This window comes from Terrapene carolina, unplaced genomic scaffold (assembly GCF_002925995.2).
Source record: "Terrapene carolina triunguis isolate 2854851 unplaced genomic scaffold, T_m_triunguis-2.0 Scaffold93, whole genome shotgun sequence".
NCBI classification, from domain to species: domain Eukaryota; kingdom Metazoa; phylum Chordata; order Testudines; family Emydidae; genus Terrapene; species Terrapene triunguis.
In genome coordinates, this window is record NW_020664444.1 from 31639028 (window position 1) to 31659369 (window position 20342).

Sequence of the window (20342 nt, forward strand, 5' to 3'; positions counted from 1 at the left end):
GACCTCTCGAGGTCCCTTCCAGTCCTAGAATCTATGAATCTATGAATCTATAAGGTGGGCTGTAAATCTACAACATACTAGCAAGTCACGCACTAACTGGTCATGTGGACTTTGTTACTGTGCACTAAAAGTTCCCTAGAGTGTGCTGATCTACTCTGCTTTGAAACACTCCAACCTGCCACACACTAAACTAGCCATCTAGACAAGTCCACTGTCTCAAAACCCATTTGTGGTGTATGTATCTAAATAATGGCGATCACTTTTGCTCTGTATTCCACCTTGAAATTTCTGCAAAGCCTGCCTGTCTTATGGGGACATCTGACATTTTGCGAGACAAAGCTGAAACAAAATGTTAACAGAGAGACACCACCCTCATGAAGATTTTCCCTATTTTTGTTCATTCTTGCTTTGGTTGTCACCATTCCCCTAAAAGAAATCAGTCAGGCTGAAAGTGTGTGGTTGCTCTTGTTGTATGAAAAACCTATCTGGAGAGAGGTGGAAACAGTAGAGCCCCACTAAATAAACAGATAATATTTTCTTCTTCAAAACCTCTAAGTGGTGGACTGGTGTAAACCTAGCAAACGCTCTCTGCAGCTGCAGTTTAAACTATGGCAAAACAGTCTGTTCGGTTACCTAAATTCAGACTAGTGGGAGGGTTTTGGTTTTATGATGGGTGCATGTTTGCAGCTTAGAAGTGAGCTATAGCTGAGGTATTTTGGCCTTCAAGCCATTGCTTTTTGTTCACGTTGTAGGCAGAGTTGTGTGGAAAATGTCTGAGGATCCCAAATGCATTAAAATCTTTTAAACTAATCATTAAAAAGCCCTGCTTTCTGAGGTTCTCTTCTACAGCCATTAGGAAATCATGGGAACTAGTGGTATAACTACCTGTAATCATGGCAGCCCACCCCATTTATATTGCAATTTAAAAGATAGGAGCATTCAATGCATTTTGAGCGGCGACAAAGGTTCAGATTTGTATACGTCTCACGACACAGAATGAAGCACTAGGGATATGTCAGACCTGACTTGAAATACTCCAGTGCCATCTAGTGGGGCGCGCCTTGTAGGAAAATACTTTGAAACAATTGCATCCCCCTCAGTTACAGCACCACAATGCCAATTAAAGTCAACTCAGAGGTTTGGCACTGCTGAAAACCAAGATGTTTCCAATTGGACATCCAAAAATCAGTGGATGTTTCTGACTTGCTTGAGTGACTTGCCCAAGTGAGTCACTGGCAGAACCAGAAATAGAACCTGGTTCGCAACTCCATGTGCCCCATATACTGCACCATGCTGCTTCCCAGGAGGGAAACTGCCAGAAATTCATACACAATTAAGACAATAATTGGCTACTATCAAGATTTATAACTATTTAATTGTTTTGCACACCTCAGACTAATCAAACAGATACAAAGCATATAATGTTGTAAGAAACTGTAATTGTACAGTTATGCCAATACAATGCCACAAAATCAGATTCTAAAGATATAAAGCAAACAGCGCTTGGTGAGGAAACCATCAAACAAGTTCATTCCAGCTTTAACTGGGATAGTCTCTAGTAACGCCTTCAAATCAGAAATAAGCTAGGTAAAATAATTAAAGACAAGATTCCATTGAGCAATGCTCCATGTCAACATGAGATAATGTGGGAGAAGTTTCCACTACCGCATGGATGAGGGCTGGGAGGGAGTGGCCTACTTCCCCAGATAGTCCCTGCCCCAGTACACGTCTATCTCAATGGATGGCAGCTGCTAGCACATTGGGAAAATTGTGTGGACACCACTATATTTTCTGTCCTTACCATGAGTTTTAGTCCTAGATTCAAAATTCTCTCAGTCACTGTTCTCAGCCACTAGATGTCACTGTATTACTGGGCAGACCCCCACAGTGAGTCACAAATAAATAAACCAGAAGGAAGGTAGAAAAACAAGAAGTGGTTGAGAGTTTGGTATTCAAAATCCAGGCCAGGAAAAATGTTTTCAAATAAAACTCAGAGTATGTTTTACAGGATTCACACCAAATCCAGATTCTGCATCTTCTTTCAAAGGGGCCTGAATTTCTTCCAGAAGCTTAAGGTCAAAAGCAATTAACATAGAAAATTGTTAACAATCATTTCTATCTAAAATGCTTCTCTGGCCCCAATTACAGTAGTATCTAATCATCTGTCTTTAATATATTTATCCTCACAACAACCCTGTGAGGTAGAAAAGTGCTACTACCCCCTTTCAGCAGATGGGGAACTTTAGGTCCATAGAGATTAAGTGATTTACCAAAATCACCCAGGGAGTCTGTGGCAGAGCAAGGAATTGAAGCCTGGCCCCTAAACACTGAATCAACCTTCCTGCTCTACTTATCTGCCAAGACCCCCAGTTCAGGGTTCTGTCTCCCCTGCTGTGGTAGCTGTTGTCACCAACACATGCTGGTGCACCAAATGCAGCCCTTTGCTCTGCATTAAGGGGTTAGCTATGCCATGACAGAGCAGAAAGACACACAGACTGGAATTTTCAAAATGAGTCCAAGGGAGATGGGTGCCCAACTCCCACTGAGATTCAACGGGAACTGAACTTCTAACTCCTTTAAGCATCTTTGAAATCCCAGCCAGAACCATTAACTGGTCAGGCTTTGACAGGTTGCAGTTTATATGATGCTAAAGGCCTCATTCATTCAGGCTTCCAGGCACGCAAAGTGTAACCAAGTGAAGTAGGGGCAACCTGTGGAACTGCCAACTATGTTACATGGAGCAGTGCATAAAACTGTATGTTTGGGGCCCTTGCTGGGAGAGCTGCTACCCAAAATGCTGCTGATCGGAGACTTTGCAAATAAGTTGTCATTAGGCCTCTTGCCAGCCAAGGAAGAGTAGCACAGTTCTTATAGCCATGACAAAGACTCCTATCAAGCCTCAAAGAAGATAATCCCTGGGATATCCTACTGGAGAGACCAAGATAGCAACTTGGTCTCCATAATATTTCTGATTTACTCCAACAGCTAAACGCCATATTGCTACAAATCTCCACCTGGTTTAACTTCAAAGCCCAAAGGACCACTCACTTTCTGGGCTCTATACTTGTTCATGTTCACTGACTGGGATGAGACTGAATCAAATGCAATACAAAAAATAGAGGCAAACCTCCTCTCTGAACTGGTGTCTCCAGTGATCCAATAATCACTAATGGGAAGAGACATATAAAATCAGATGAGCTAGTGATAATATACAGGTCAAAGACTTTTCACCAAGAAGAAGAAAAGCATGGGCTATCAGGAGGATTCCTCTTACCTGTCATAAGCCTCCTTGAGGTCTCTGGCCAGCTTGCACTTTGGTAGAATGTGATGGAAAGGTGATTGCGGACCTTCTGCTGCTATGGAAAGATTAAAACAAGAAAGCATTCAACTGTTTTCAAAGCAGAGAAACCTTGCTTTCAGACGGTCATCTGAATTGTGCACAATTGTAATAGCAGATTCTGTGGAGAGATTAGACAGTGACAGATTCAAGTCTGTTTAATCCACATTCACCTTTCACAGTGGTTGTTTTTTAATTAAGCAACAATGACACAAACTTCTTTTTGAATCCCATGAATCCCAACTTTATGCAATATGGGCATCTTCACTAATCTGAGGAGCAACTACTTCTTTATGTTTTTACTTCTAAATTTTAGTTTTTAATGCTTGTAGCAAGACAATACATGTTGTGCCTCTGTGAAAGTAAAGCCAGGTGCATACACAAATAAGAGGTTAATGCTAGTTTATTAGTAAAGTTCCAGAAATTCACTCCATACTCTAACTGTAACAGCTCATGCAACTGGTTCACTCTCAACAGAATTGGGATTCTTAGGTTACAACACAGCAAGTAACTCTTTCAAAAGTGCCTAAGTCCCACTGACTTTCAATGAGACCACAGGCTCCTAAGTGTCCAAGTCACTTTTGAAAATGAGACATAGGTGCTTTTGAAAATTTTACTGAGTGACCTTAAAAAGGGACATATCTTCATAACAGGTTGAAACAATGCAATGTTACTATCTACACTGGTCATGGAAACTACATGTGAAATAGAAAGATCCCTCTTGAGGATGGCCAGAGGGCTTGGCATACAGGGTCACAGAATGGGAAACCTGGATTTGAGATTACCTGAGGGCTTTCCCACATCTGGATAGCAAATGCACCAGAGGGCAAAGCTGTATCACTTGTACCCCCACCCTAGCGAATGACAGGAGCAGAGCTAGTCACAAAAGCAACTGAGCTACTTCACTTGTAGAGCGGGGATCTCTATGCAACACAGGTGACCTCAGAGACGATAAGGCAAACTGGAGTCAAAGGCAGTCAGAATGATAAAAACCACAGAACCCCATTCAAACTGGCCCCATTCACAGAGTGCCCTTTGTTTATACTCAAAAGCATGAGAAAGGCAAAAGAACAGCTACACCAAGATATCTGGGGATACCAGAAGAGCTGTCTCAAGTGAATACTTTAGTCTCCTGCAAACTGTAGTTTTCACTGTTTTATTTGTGTTTTTAAGTGGATTATTCATTAAATTGGCCAGTAATTGACTGACTATCCAATGTCGAAAGTTCCCTTTGGTAAATAAGCTCCCCATTACCCTGAGCTCAGAACTCACTTTCTGACATGGCAGACACTTCATCCTGAATGGCTAGGATCAGCTTGGCCTCTCTGGTCAGGTACTGACAACGACGCTCCTCATGCTGTAGAACTATGGCAATTCGACGAGAGAGGTTGTGTAAACAGTTGATCACCGATGGATCTGCGTTGGCCTACAGGGAATACAGGAACAGACCTGGTCATTAATTCAGTAGCTACCAAACACATGTAACTAGACTCAACATGAGTGTTGCACTGTTGGACAAATTATTTTTAATAATTTTCATTAAAGATAATGAATTATCTTTAATAGTTAGGTTGGAGGTCAGCCTCCCTGGCGATTGTCAAAAGAAAGGAGATTTCTCTGGCTCAAACAGTAGTAAAGCTGAAGGACAGAGATCCGTAACTAAAGCAAGTCAAACACACGTAACTAGGCCAAGAAGTAGTCATGAAAACAATGAGGAGGGATCTCCAAGTTGGCATGTACAAAACAACGAACATAACCTAGGGCATGATTACTCATTTTACTTGTGTATCTTCCCATTTGTTACTGGACCTTTTAATAAAAGAAAGATTATAGAACAGACCTTCAGAGCATTAGAGGGAAACTTCAGACTACAGAAAAATTTAAAATATCAATACATTCCAATACAAAAGCACTGGAAGTACAAGGATGACATAGCTTTTACCACAAGCCAATCTCTCCACATTGGAGCACTGGTGTTTTACTCATTTTTGTCAAACCTTTGGTAGCTTATTTACACTGACTGCAAATCACACAGCCACCATTATTTTAATTCTCTTCACCTGAATCAAAGCCTGGTCATACACAGGAATAGGGACAAAGAATCATGCAAATGCTCTGACTTTAGGTAGAGCTACATAGTGAAAACACATGCCCCAATATTCAGACTTTACGCATTATGACTGGGCTTTTGGCATTAAAATTTTCAACAACATTTGATGCTAATCACTAGAGAACTAATAAGATGCTATGACACTTTTAATCCCAAAGAAAATGAAATTGGATTTAGGTTTCCACACTTCTAACAAATATTGCTTATTTAAAACATTCCATTTGTAGGTGTCCCTCTAGAATGAAAGTGCTGGAAAGCCTATCGGCCACAGACAGCTGATAAGGTGGGGCTCACTGGCTCTAAGCCAGGAAGGGTGCAGTAAGCAGCTGTTTTATGTCTGTTAAGACATTTAAAGGAATTTAAGGTTCAGGCAGCAGATAACCTGACATCTAAACTAGAAAACCATGAGTCAACATTTTTACAGGCCAACATTTTTGCTGAGTCACAACACGTTGGTAGGGCTGAAACTTAGCACAGCAGGATCACTGCTGATTATAACATTTGGGTCTTAGCCTGTTCTGTCTGTCTGCTGCAGATGGACTCATCTTTATCTTAGAGTACCTCCACCCACAACTTGGGTCATCTGCAGCAGTAACTCTATGTTAGCAAAATTCCATTTGCTTTACATGCAGTATGTTCCACAGACAGTTCTTTATGAAGAGAATGTCATTTTGGTAAATACAATGCAGTGCTGCTTAAAAAGATGGCAAGGTAAACTCCAACTGAATTACAAAGCCAGAATTTCTGCTTTTGTTCCCTGTACAAGGGCCATTAGAAATTAGATTCTAGAGAAATACAAACTATACCAAAGTCGATGGCTTCACTACAAATCACCAAGTTGCCGCACAGAGCATGTGAATGAATAAGCAATGTTTTCAACATAAAACACCTTCAGAATGGATGTTTATATGTTTTAGATTTTCTGAATTCAATTCTGGGATAACTCCATCTCTCTATTAACTCTGTGAAACTCAAGCAGAAAACCCTGTCCCCCTAGTGAGGGAGAACTTAGTCATCACAAAAAAGCCAACAGCAAAGGACACATTAGTATAACAGAAAAATCTTTGTTTCACTGACAGCACTCTTAACAACTGGGGAGGGGAAGAAGGAGGGGTAGGAGGCTCTTCTCCATTTCTGCTTTTGGCCACCACGGCCAGGACATGAACTTCACAGTTCCAAACAGAAGCCGTATCACAACCAATTGCTTTACAAAGGCTTATTTCCCTCAGGTATAACTCCCTTAATCCTTCCTAGAAGGCTTCTTAGCTCATATTCATGCATTACACTTACACACACACAAAACAATGTGCTACCTCTACAACACGCAGGCTTATGGATTGGGAAGGGAAAGCCAGAGCTGGGAAATCAAATGCTGATCTCACATATGGCAGCTTTTATGCCATTAAAGTGGCTGAATCAGGCTTCTCTAAACACTAAAGCAATTGTACAGCAATGTTAAAATCAGAATGAGTAGTACTGAGCAAACCTACTCCCAGAATGCATGGGCTAAATATGGGCCCACTATGTAAATAATTACAATACAGCAGGCTTGACCAGAAGAGAGAGACAAAAAAGGTTTTGTGACTTATGAGAGACTCAGTACAAGTCTATAGCCTAATAACTCTACACACTACCTGTCACTTTGAACTCGAGACCCAACAGCTGCCTGGTGCCTTCCTTCCCCTGGCTCACACTAATAGAAAGATTCCACTTCTAAGATGTTATCAGGTTCAAGGAAATAGCCCTAAATATTGTCCACCGGGGTCCTTGTCTCAAAAACCCTGCAGCATGACTTAGGACTCCAAAGAATGCTGTTCTGAAATGTCACTACAGGACTTATAAGAGGGCTAGTAATTTCCCTACAGAAATTCAAGGCCCTTCTCCCCCATACCTGGAATTTCTCCTGACTGTGACAAGAAGGGAAAGAACACATTTTGGTCACCAAATCAAACAACACTTTCAGCAAAAGGTCAGGTTCAGATGAAACCACAAACCTCTGATGCAGCAAAGGACACACAACCGGACTAATTTCAGAAAGCTGTGTTAGGGACAGAAAGGGGACTCCCAAGTCCCATTTCCATCTAAAAATAGAAGCCTAAACTTGGTGCTTTGATTCTTGGGATAGGTGCGTTAATTATCCCTCAATTTCTAAGTGTATTTGCTAATTGTCATGTATTGTAAATGACAGAGCCAAGGAAATTTTGCTTTGCTTTTGCTTCAGAATTTGAATTACTCAGTATATGCTATATTTAAGATTGCAAAACAGTTTTCATATCTCAGTTTCCACTCACTCCTAAATTTTGAAAAATTATCCTCTTGGGCTGAAATTTTCCATGCTTGGACTGTGCCTGACGTGGTTTCTTTTTATTATTGTTTCTACTTTGAGGACAGTCTCTTCAGCTGTTTTTGAGTTCTGTGTGTATGTGGAAAAATTTCACTGCAAAATATAATAGCTACATTCCTGCTGATCATTTATTACAAACAGACTGCCTGCTTAACATAAAAGAGACTGATTATTCAAAAATACTGAGCTTTGGAAGCTGACCTATCAGTAGCTTAGTGAGGCGTGTGTTCACAGTGGTGTTTAGAAAAGGTCATCTGGAAATTCATTATGGATGTTTAAAAACTTTAACCTGAGTATGCCAAGGAGGGAGTGTTATTAAATCTGAGAGCACACATTTCTGGAGAGCTGGTCTGCTTACAAATGCAGGCTGTTTATTGTGTATTCTATAGGTACTTAGGCCCTGAATTGAAGCTGAGCACACTTCTGGCCTGGCCAGGCCTCTAGCCCCTTTATTCACTCGACTCCCTAACAAAGTATGCTTTTCACTGAGAGATCACTAGTTCTCATATATATTCAAATTTCCAAGCATACCAAGTGTGCTGAGAACGTCACAGCACACAAGCACAGAGTAGGCCCCTGTGCATCCGTTAAGATCCCTGCTCCGTGGATTGAAAGGAGCATCCCACCCTCTATTGCCCTGCTAACAAGTGGATCCCCAGTCCACTCCCTTGCTACCTGCATAAAGAAATCAGCATGGCTCTTTAAGTGCACATGTATTTGATATATTTTTAATTCTGTGAAGCACTCAAATACCATGGTAATGAGGACTACAGAAATGCCTATCACTAAACAGTAAATGCATCAATGACTCCACATTTCAGAGGCAGCAATGGTATGCTTGGAAGAAACATACCTGTGCCTCTAACAGTAGGATCTAAGGCTACTCTTTTAAATAATACAACAGTGCTCAATTCTTTGAGGCAGGAAACTTTTCTCTTGTCTGTACATCATCAATAGGTAAACAATAATGTAAGATTACAATTGTACAACATCTTAAAAGTCAGGATATGTAACAGTTGCGGTTTCTACAGCAATATTACATTGGCCTTGCTGCACCTACATAGTCTTTTGCATTCTTGTTTTTCTTGTTAAAGGGATACTTTAAGATTCCTGTCTGTTATTAAATGTATACCATAAAATATACAGGATGTGCAATAAGGCTGATCTTCACTATGAAGTAGGACCTCAACTTTTGCATTTACCTGCAAAAGAATGACAGAAAATGTCCTGTTGGAAACAATCATTCCCTGGCCCGAGAGATTGGCTGCAAAAGCAGATGGGGCTCTTCCATCTTTTGACTTCTATGATTGCTTGATCTTTCTTTATTTTAACTGTGCATCTTTAGTGTCACGTGCAGTACTGTTTTTACATTTTTATATATTTCAAATTAAGAAAGTCTGGTTTATAGTGAAAGAAGGCAGTGAATGTGTGTTACTGAAATGTTACTGGCATCTGAATCAACAGTCCTTATAAAACAATACAGAATCCATTCTTGGGTAAAAACAGTCCTTACCCTTAAGGCAAATACAACATTAAAGAGAATCATGGTGGGCATCTCTCTCTTTGGTGATGGATCAGTTTTGGATACCTGCAAAACATTATATATATATTTAAAAAAAATCTAAATGAGTGAAGGCAGTACTTCAGACATAGTTTTAAAATAGCATAGATGCGACTACTAAAAAAAATGGTCTTGATTTAACAGATCTAGTCTTATTAGGTTAGTTTCCTGTTGCATTTCACCATTGGCTGCCTGTACATTTATTCCTTCAAAAGGGACTCACTGTATTTCTACATATAGTTAATTAAATTTATGGAAAATTGATTCTTTTATAACAAGTAAAAGCCTCTAGGTGTCGTCAACCAAACAATCCCAGACCTTCCCTTCCTAAAATGTACTCCACTATATCATGTTTTTAATATTTCCACTTGTCAGGACTGAAGAGAATATATGTTTTAGAAATGTATATATTCAAGCACACACATTATACAGTTCTAAAACAAAAGTAGATTTGTCTCCTACATATGGCATTTTGGAAACCTTTTCCCCAAAACCATTCTCATCACAACAAAAGGCTTTTGACATTTAACAAAAAAAAAATATATAGATGTTTGAAAAAATAAAATCAAGCAAGACAAAACAGGTGAAATTCCTTCATTAGGAGCTGTTCAATCTCGATTATTCCACTGACCAAGTGTCTCCACAAGATGGAGCAGGAGATCCAAGCGACACGTCTGTACTTCCAGAGAGCTCCATAATGCTTATGCCTAATCCTCACAAGTATGGAAAACTCTCACTTCCCAGGGACTTTGGGCCCCAAATAACACACAGTTCAGGGAAAGAAACGGGACGATTTATCAGTATTCTTAAAAAACTAGATAAACTACAAGGAAAGAGGAAATCATCTGTTTTCTAAAGGATCAAATAAGATTCTAGTTAACAGGAGGAGAGAGGGATCACTTTGCACTGCAGTTTTGACAACAAGCCCTGTTATTTGGTTTCTTGGAACTTAAAGGTTTCCATAGGAACATTTCTCTAAGCACCTTTCAGAGGCCTCAAAGCATTTACAAACTTAGGGCCCAATCCTGTTCCCACTGAAGTTAAAGGGAGTGCTGCCACTGACTTCAAACGGCAGCTGGGTCAGATCTCACAATGTTCTCTAACCAGAAGAGAAAGACAGGAGTACCTTTACCAATTTAAACTATAGGGAGAGTTTAAAGAGGCAGAATGTCATTAAACAAACAGGAGTCATACCAGGGACACAGGATTAAATACTTTAACTATTGTGAAAAGACTGCCATATGGTTTTTAACAACCACAAAAGGCCAGGATCTAACGTGAACAAGAATCTTGCAACAGCACATTGTTCTGACACTGCATTCTGGGCCACAGCTAATGAGTCACAAACACCACTTCTTGTAGTGCCCTGGATATTAACCCACTGCAGCTTATGAAATCTGATGAGATCCACGCCAGAAATATTGTGGCTACTTTATAATTCAGAATTTTATTTATTTACTTTTTATCTAAAGGGATTGGAAGGAAATCCAATTTGCCTCTTTCTAATTTTGCAAAAAGAGAATTCCAGCTTTAGAACTGAATGACCTAGCAGAGCTGGCTGCCATTTCTGCGTCAGTTTAGAACATTGTGTTAATGAATATGCAAAGGTCTTTAGGAGTGATAAAATATACACAATTGAATAGTTCTATAGAATTTCTATAGAATAACAAAAAGATGTTTACAGGTCTCAGTAACTTTTACTACCCAGATGTGATTCTATTCAGAAAAATAGAAAACCAAGATGTTCTTTATGTAACTAGAATGAGAGTGACTAGAATTTGAGCAGCATTCCATCGCAAATAGGCAACTGCAAATCTGGTAGCTTTTCAATTTAATTTTCAGCCATTACACTTACAAATACACTGGGCAACTGACACCTTAATAAACAGGCTCTTTAGGATCAGGCTTGGAAAATGCACAAATCTGATACTATTAGACAACACATAGTGTTCACTCTGGCATATGGTATAATGAACGTTAATGCCATTCATTGCACTACATGACATTGTCTCCACTGAATATTCACCCCAGGATCATCTGAGAAAAAACTGCCAGCAGTATGAGCAGTCACAGCTTAGCAATTTCTAGTGGCATGGATGGGAAGGGTTAAAAGTGATTCTGGAAAAAATAAATACAAACTGCACCTAGAAGTTCCCTCCAAAATACTGCCTCTCAGTTTGCTGTTATACCTCAAGGCTAAAGTCATAAGGCCTTGTCTGCAGTAAAGAACTCTGTTTAAAACGTGTCACTGCTATGAATACGGGTTCAACTCCACCAGCAATAGCAATGTTGGGAGCAGTAGCACGCATGGGCTGCTGGTGTTGAGCATAGTGGGTAAAATTTTCAAAAGCACCTAGATGGCTTAGGAACCTACATTCCATTTTCAAATGTGATGTCAGCATTTAGGAACCTAAGGTCTCATTGACTCATACGTTTCTAGCAGTGTCAGTGAGATGTAGGCTCCTGAGAGCTGAGATCACTTTTGAAAACGGAAATTAGACTCCCAAGCCACTTATGCACTTTTGAAAGGTTTACCCAATGGTCTCTCACCTTACTCAGGGTAAATCTATTAAACATGGTGCTTAAACCAAAAGCAGTAGCCACAGATTGCCTGCATGTTTTACACTAATTCCCCCACCATTACTAATGCTGGTGAAGAATAACCAGTTAGTGACAGTAGGAAATTTTTGAAAGCCACATTAATCTAGTAAATCTAATATAAACAAGGCCAAAATGACTAAGACACAGACACTGAGAAATGGATAGACCGTTGCTGATCACGGAAATTCCCAGAGCCCAATTCACTTTTAGGCACTATTAGTGAGATCATAAAAGGGGATAGGGAAAGTGCAAATCCTTCCCCAGACTCATGCAGAAGCCCTTTCCATGGCCCATGTGGCTGAACGTCTACTCCACTTCAGCATGACGCACTTCTGAGTTGAGAGGTTAATTCATAAGTGCCTATATGGCCTTGCTGACCCTGGGAAATTTCACCACCCCTTACCCCAAAAACAAAACAAATGTTCTAAATCAGTGGTTCTCAACCAGGGGTCCACGAGCTGATTTCAGGGGGTCCGCCAAGCAGGGCCAGCTTTAGACTCGCTCAGGCCCATGGCAGAAAGCCAAAGCCCTGCCACGCGGGGCTGAAGCCAAAGCCTGAGCAATATGGCTTTGCAGGGGTCCCTGTGGTATGTGGCCCCAGGCAGTTCCTCTGCTTGCTACTCCCTAACTCTGGCCCTGGCTTTTATATGCAGAAAAACAGTTATTGTAGCACAGGTGGGCATGGAGTTTTTATAGCATGCTGGGGGGGCCCTCAGAAAGAAAGAGATTGAGAACCGCTGTTCTAAACCATATCCTGAAGAACCAGCCTTAGCACTGGCGGGAGCCATAGAGTTGACAAGGCTCAGGTGGCTTCCAGAATTTTTACCATTATGTTTAGTTAAACCTGCCAAAAAGCCAATTTAACTAGCACAGTGGTAAACACAGATATGGTCCGCTGGAGCCATATCGTCGCTAGGGTTTCTATTTAATATTAACACTGATTCAGTTGCACCTGTGTTTGAGCCACTGGGAAGTTTTTTGTGAAAAATTTCCAGAGTAGACACAACATATTTGGCATTAACATCAGCAAATAAGCAAAGACAAAAGCTTTCAAAAACCACAGGCATAAAACAGAGTTTCAAAGCAATGCTGTACATTTTGAATTCCAAATTTCATAACTCTTTTGCTGTTCTGTCCATATCAATTCTCAGGAGAAAAATGTTTCCCAGTGCCCCAGCAGCTCTCTTACCGTACCTGCCCGAGGGCATGCTGCAGCAAGGTAGGGTGGCCAACAAAACGGACATTATCAATCTTCAGCTCAAATTTTTTGCCACACATATCTGATTTGGTAGCCAAAATTGTTGCCAGGATGACATCTGAAAATCTTCAAAAGTAGAAACAAGTTACTATGATAACCAAAAAACCACACCCTAAAAATATTCCCCAAACTGAAATACAGATTTATTTCATTTGTGTGAGCTTTAAGAGTGTTTCAAATTACATATTTAAACTGGAACACCTTGAATGCATCCAATTATGAAAATTAATAATTCCATAAGATTATGTGTCTCAGATCACCAGAATAATAAAATGAGAAGCATCAAAGGCAAAGAATGAAGGTTCATGCTTATTTAATTACATGCTCTGGGAAAGATTAGATGTCATCTGCTTTCAAAAAGATAAAACCCGCTCAAATTAGTCATTGCCTGGATTTAGCTGCAGGTTAATGAACTGACTAAGCAGGCAGATATCAAAATCTTCACTCAAGCAGACAAGGATCTTTAACTACCCAAGTGTGTGGGGGAGGGGAAGGGGGGGTTGTTGGATTTTAATAAAAATCTTCTTCCCACTGTGTCCCCCATCTCTTCTAAATCCAGTAGTCAGATTCAAATGTATTGCCATGAGAGATACTCTGAGATCAGCAGATCACTGGTGGTCTGCAGACAGCTGGCTGGTCACATGGTACTGGCTCTCCTCATCCCAGCTATTCAATTGCATTAAAAGTAGTAACAATACAGTACACTCTTTCCTAATAAAACTTCTCAATGTAAACAATTGCTGTTAGCACTGGCATCTAATGGTACTGTGAGTGGGGAGGACGTGGTCTATGAATGTGGGGGCAAGTGTCCACAAGAGAATCTCACTGTAAAGGCATGTTGTTCATCATGAAAAAGTCTGAAAACCCCTGCCATAAAAAGCCATTAGAAGGAACCCCTCTGCAACTCCACTGACAGTGCTGTGGGTGATCTTACACCATTCTAATCTATTTAGGTTCTTATATCGCATCCATTACCATGTTGTCGGAGACAGATGAGCTCAGACCAAAGTAAAACAGATTTCATTTTGCAATTGTAGGAAATTTTTCCCCCCAGTTAAGAGACTGTACAAACTTTATTGTTTTATTACTGTATAGTCTTTCCTCAACTGCCCTCTTTGAAGCAGCCCAGCTGCAACCAAAGTGAAGAAATGTAAACTAACCCTCTGAGGAGAGTTTAACAAGTTCCTGTACTTACATTTGCTTGTGTGTGTGCGCATGTCCCCCCATCCCCCTTCCCAATGCAAGTATCCCAGATAACACTGTATCGCCTAAGGAAAAGGGCGGACCACGGGTGTGTGCTGCACTCCCTTTATCTCTTGTCAGCAAATGAGCCCTTAGTGCTCAAGGAAGCTACTCATTTAAGAAAGCTTTCTGGTCTAGTTTTGGTGAGTTATTAAAGGAATTGAGAGAAAAATTTACAGCCATATAATATATACACATTCACCCATGCACAGGCAGCTGTATTGCCTTTCAGTTAGCACACTGGTCATTTCTTTTTATTAGTAAGGAGAATATTCTTGGTTTTATTGAAGGTCTATGCTGACCCAATGGCTCTGGCTATGAGATTTCGGAGTATCCTTGCCCTGCTGGACATTAGGTGTGCTAGGGTCATGATGGCCCTTGCACTTCTGGAGGGAGCAAGTGTGCACTGCATTTTCAAACCCCATAACTGCTCATCACAGACAGTATTGCAGCTTATAGGAGACAGTTTCCTACTGAATGCAGCTGGGATATTGGCATAAGGAGATGGATTAATCCAGGTGCCTCAAAGCCAACTGAACCATCATTTCATGAATAGTGTATCTACCAGTATGTTCAACAACACATATGAATTCAATAAGGAAAAAACCGTAGTTTCCTTAAACTGACTAGAACGAGCTCCCCTGAAAACAGTTTCTGTTAAAAACAAATACAAGGTTACAGCTCCAGGTGCCCATTTGTGAAAAATCCCCTGCATCACTAGTCTGTGTTAATTAGGTGGTTCACACTGGACTGGGGAGAATCTTAAAGTGGGCTGGGCCACAAGGGATGGCAAATTTGGGAGCAGAAAGGACTAGGTGCTGATGAGTGGGAATTTTTTCTATCTGTCCTTGGAGAGAAAAGTCTTGACTGTGGGGCCCCGACCCATTATACTGGCTTTTGTCACTTCAAGATTAAGCTACAACAACATGTTCAACATGGGGCTACACAACCAGGCCATTCAGAAGGTACAGTTGGTGCAGAATACACTGTAATCTGCACTGGCTTCTGGTTGGCTTCCAGGTGGAGGTCAAGGAGCTGGTTTCAACTATAAAGCCCACAATGGTTTGTAACTGCCTACCTGAGAGACACTTCTTTCTCCCTCTGAGAGACTACCACAGATGTGATCAGCTGAAGCACCCTAGATACACAGCCCTCTGGTTCCACAGAGAGGAGTCTGGTATTGTAGCAGGGCCTCTTCAAGGGAACGAGGGGTCTTTGACTCTGGATCCCACTCCCCCTTAGTCACACAAACTGGATCTGTTAACCCTGACGACACACTGCATAGCTAATCTATTTCCTTGGGCTTTTACAGAGAAGGTGGACTGAGGGGGTTATCAGTTTTTATTATTCCAGCCTGGACTGGTTTGTATGAACAACACAATGGGATCCAGATCCAGGACCAGGGCTCCAAAGTGCTATAATTACTACTTATATTAACATTTTTGGGATTTTATTGAGGTTTGTAAAAATGCCTAAAGTCAATGGGGATTGATACTTCAACTGACAGAGCCCTAAAGTTTTGTCTGAAGCTGATGAGATTCCACTCCTAGGTAATGACAGATCCAGCACTTGTGCGACCATGTAAAGCCCTGTGATTTCTAAAGGGGAGCAAACCCTTATTGTACCATGGCACAGAACAAGCAGGATCTAACCACAGAAACCAAAGGCCTTGGCTACACTAGGGTTTGGGATTTTTTTAAACCAGAAATCTCTCACGACTGCTACCACCAGTTCAACTCCATCAGTGGTATCAACAGTAGACAATAGAGCGGTTAATGCTGGGAGCACTAGCATTAGCTGGCTGCCACTATTGCTATCACCTGTGGAACTGAACCAGTGGTAGCAACAGTAGTTTTATTTTCTTTTGGTGGGGTGGAAGACACCCTCCAACAGACACAGCCATCTGAGCCCAAGAAGAGATTCTATACCATGATTGACTTATGCCAGGTGTTCAAATGAATAGGGAGAAAGATTCTTAGCTTTTCCCTGCTATTGTTTGGTCTAGGCAGAAGACAACTGCGTACAATACAGCTGCAGCTCTTGAGGTAGCAATCTCAGGTTCCTGTGCATAGTGGCTATGCAGCTAAGAGTGCCAGACTATTTTGCATCACTCCTGCTCTGAATACTTGCAGTTGTCTGTGAGGAGACCTTGGAATTTATTCCCTCTCACTCCAATCCAGCTTCTTCAGACTCTTTTCCAGCCTCCAGACATTATTCTCTTCCAGGTTGGAAGAAGGAGCCTCTCCCCAGTGTGTACAATTTCCACTTTCTTAGTCACTCTGCAGTGACTAATACAGTAAGGCTATCATGGAATTAAATAACTTTACTCATTGGACCATACTTCTAAGTGATCAATTGCTAGTCAGAAAGAAGCTAATTTAGGGTTTGGTAATTAATACTAAGATGAAATGTGTGTTTGGTGATACATGACCCCAGACCCAATTCCCATGGAGCTTTCTGGAGGCATTGCAGCACCTTCATTGACACAGGCGTGGATTCTTGCAGGATTACTTACTTTCCTATACCCATAGAAAGGACAGTATGGGTCCACCCACTCAATACATTTTTGTACTTCCTGTAGTGTTAGCAGGACTTTTTCAAATCACCTAGCAAGAAACCTTGGCAATACATTTCTTACGGACACTGTGATTTAATATAGAGTTCAAATTAACTCAGTGTTCAGTGTAAAATGGAAATCAGAAACAAAGCACAATTAAAGGATGGTGAGAAAAGAAAGCCATTCTAGACAGATGTGATTGCTTGGAATGTTTGCTCTTACCCTGAAACCAATTGCTCATCAGTTAGAGGACATTGCTCTCTGAAATGGGAACATGGGCATAAACACAAAACAAAAAATACAGCAAAAGAATAAACCAGGCAAAGTAACAAGATACACAAAAGTGACAATATTAAAAATGAAGATGGACTATTAAGGGTTAAACTTCTGTACAGTAGAGATAACTACATACAAGAGTAAAAGCAAGCCTATGGTAAGGACATTGCTGGTGCATATTTTATAATTAATGCTTACCTAGCATATTCTTACCTAGAAATTGCAGAAAAACTAACACTGATTTCAGAGGAAGAGATTCCTTAACTTCGTTTCCTGGAGCAGATTGTTACTGGTGTTTACAAGAACCCATCTGTGTTGTTTAAAGTTGCTCACTGCATCATATGGCACAAATCCTCCTTGTCAACTTGCGAGGCACTGGCAGTGTAGCTCAGAGGTTAGAGATGAGACATAGGACACTGAGGATTTTATGCACATTTGTGGCCCTTTGGATGGTCTTGCACATGGAACTGCTGCTATTCCCGAATAAGCACATCTCCCCATATGAGATGGGCCAGATTCACAGCAGTGGCAGAGCCAGTTCCATCCCTGGCTTATTTCATACCCAGGACCAGTCAGCAATCAAAGCCTTAAGATGAGTAAGCTGAAAAAGGTTTTGTGGTAAAGGACATGAAGCCCTCCATTTGATGCAGAGAACAAAAGAAGGCACTTACTGACTTTGCTCTCAACTGCAGCTATTCGTACACTATGGCAGCAGATGCTCCTGCACTGGCTCCCAGATACCAGTGGACAGAGCAAATAGAAATGCTTCTCTCTCAAGAATAAAATTGTTTCCAAAGATGGATGGTGCAATTGAAAATTTGGCCAGATAAAGCCATGGCTGCCTTATACCATGCATGTTAAAAGCTGTACCTGAAATCAAAATGTCAACTCTGATTCTACTGGAAAGGTAACCCAGTCTCCTGCCGGACACTTTACAGCAAAGAAAACCAGGGGCACCCTACAAATGGGAGAAGTGTCACCAAAGGAGGGAGAAGTGGAATCATGGGATGGGTGTCTAAAAGGATGGATGGAAAGCCAGGTGCTTCACTGAAGGGAGGCCCCTAAGAATACCTGTAAGGGGTACCAGGTAGGTGCTTAACAAAAGAAAAGAGAGAGAGTGTGTATATGGAGGAGTTATCAGAGGGGAGCAGGTGCCAGTCAGGAAGTGAGAAGGGAAAGATATGCACTTCTGAAGGTGAGAGAGTCTCACTGGAAATGCTAATAAGGGAGTGCATATAGGAGTTGGTTCCTACAATCAGGAGGGGAGGGCCTGCCACATAGCCTCATCACCAGAATGCACTGTTATAGCGCAGCTCAGTAGTACACTCTTCAGCAGTATCTCACTTTAACGAGTTTCTGAGCTGTTAAAATAGGTGTATTAACAAAAGGTACATACATGAGACCGACAACTGGAAAAACCTTGATATAGGGAGAATGCTCCCAACAGCTGGGGAGACATTCTCATGGGTTTTTATAGCTCTCACTATTGAACCAAAGACTGAAGCAGCAGGTATGGGGAAAGAGGACTGTGCTCCATGTGGTGGAGGGTAAAGGAGTATGAGGACCTGAGAGGGAGGGTGCTGGTTTCCTGGTACTACAGTACTAGCATTGCCTTATCTGTATCAGACTCCTCAGCTCAGCAGACAGCTGTGGATTTCCCTCTGGAAGGAACATGCTGCTGTAGTTGCTTAATGCTACAAGGGTTTGAGAGCCAACTTGTGCAAAAGCCTGTTGCTGACACAGCAATCCTTGAATGTGCTGGTTGTCCCAATTGAATCAGCTTGATAACAGCTGGGAAGAAATTCCTGACTCCCAGTCTGGTGCCCAGAATTCTACTATGCCAGAAATTTAGGCCTTTTCTACACTTAAATTTTTGACAGTTTAACCATGGTTAAACTGGCAAAAACTTTCCTAGTGTAGCTACAGTTATATTGGTATAAAAGTGCTTACACTGGTATAGTTTATGCCAGATAGGATAAACAGAGTTCCTGTTTTTCAGATTTTCATTCATTTCATTCTTGGGGGTTTATTCTTAACAATTTGAGTTTTATGTAGATGCCCCAAAAATGTTTTTTTCCCCCCAGAGCTCTCTCTCTGATACCGTAATAAGATTTTTTTGGGTACTTCCCAAAATTCTTGTATAAACAGGATCTACTTTAATTTTTATGATCTGTATAAAAATGACTTACCGGTACTTTACTTTGATCTTTGTATCTTTGTAGTTGAACCCCTGGTTTAGCATGTAGCACGTTTGTATCCTATAGTCTGCTTTAACACAGTATTGCTTCAAACAACACTATATTAAAGCACACTAGGGAAATTTTAGTATGCATCAGAAGGGTCAACTCAGACCAGCTAATGCACAATACGTTTTAGAAATCGCAATCTGCAGTCTGCATTATTGGTGCATCTACACAAGCCCTTAGATGAAAGCCAGGGAGCAGGGACATCACCTATATAAACAAACTGCACTGGGAAAGTGGTGAAGTCAACGCGAACCATTTCTGGCTTTTCGCAATATTTATTGAATAAACACTGATTTGTATATAGATATAGATAAATTGGGAGTGTTTTATCAATTAAAACCTAAAATCACTAGCCTTAAGTATAGGTTATACCAATATAAGTGCATCTACATTAGCACTTTTACCATCACAGCTATGTTGGGGGGGGGGGGGGGAAAGAGACACAATCACTTCCCTAACTGACATAACCACACTGGTAAAACTTTTTAAGTGTAGACCAAGCCTTCCCTTATGGCTTTGGGAAAGTCACTTAAGGCCTGTGTACCTCAGTTTTCCCATTTGTGCAAAAGAGCCAATACAAATCTCCACCAGTTGTGATGATTATTTAATGTTTGTAAGACACTTTGGAGAGGAGATGTGTTTTAACTGGGTTATTTGGGAGAGGGGAATAGTGGAAGGCTAGGAGGAAGCAAGCGGAGATATGTTTGTCAGGTCAAGTTTGTTCTTACAGGTGGCTGATCCTACTAGATAGTCGCCTTCTATCAGGAAGCTAACAATACAATGCAAGTATTTTTGCTACTCCAGTTGCTT

At 41.0% G+C, this 20342-nt stretch overlaps 1 protein-coding gene across 3 annotated transcripts in view; it reads right to left on the minus strand.

Annotated features, from left to right (window-relative positions):
* The window catches only part of NPRL3 (NPR3 like, GATOR1 complex subunit), a 133780-nt gene that overhangs the window by 94822 nt on the left and 18616 nt on the right, over window positions 1-20342 (minus strand). The window contains exons 3-7 of one of the 3 annotated variants that reach the window (XM_029911297.1): window positions 17233-17271; window positions 13148-13277; window positions 9305-9379; window positions 4610-4763; window positions 3275-3353 (exon numbers count right to left, since the gene is read on the minus strand). In XM_029911297.1, the coding sequence (XP_029767157.1) occupies window positions 3275-3353; window positions 4610-4763; window positions 9305-9379; window positions 13148-13277; window positions 17233-17271 (477 nt within the window). Of the gene's footprint in view, window positions 1-3274; window positions 3357-4609; window positions 4764-9304; window positions 9380-13147; window positions 13278-17232; window positions 17272-20342 lie in introns of all 3 variants that reach the window. The other 2 variants (XM_024197798.3, XM_024197799.3) reach the window with 2 other exon arrangements.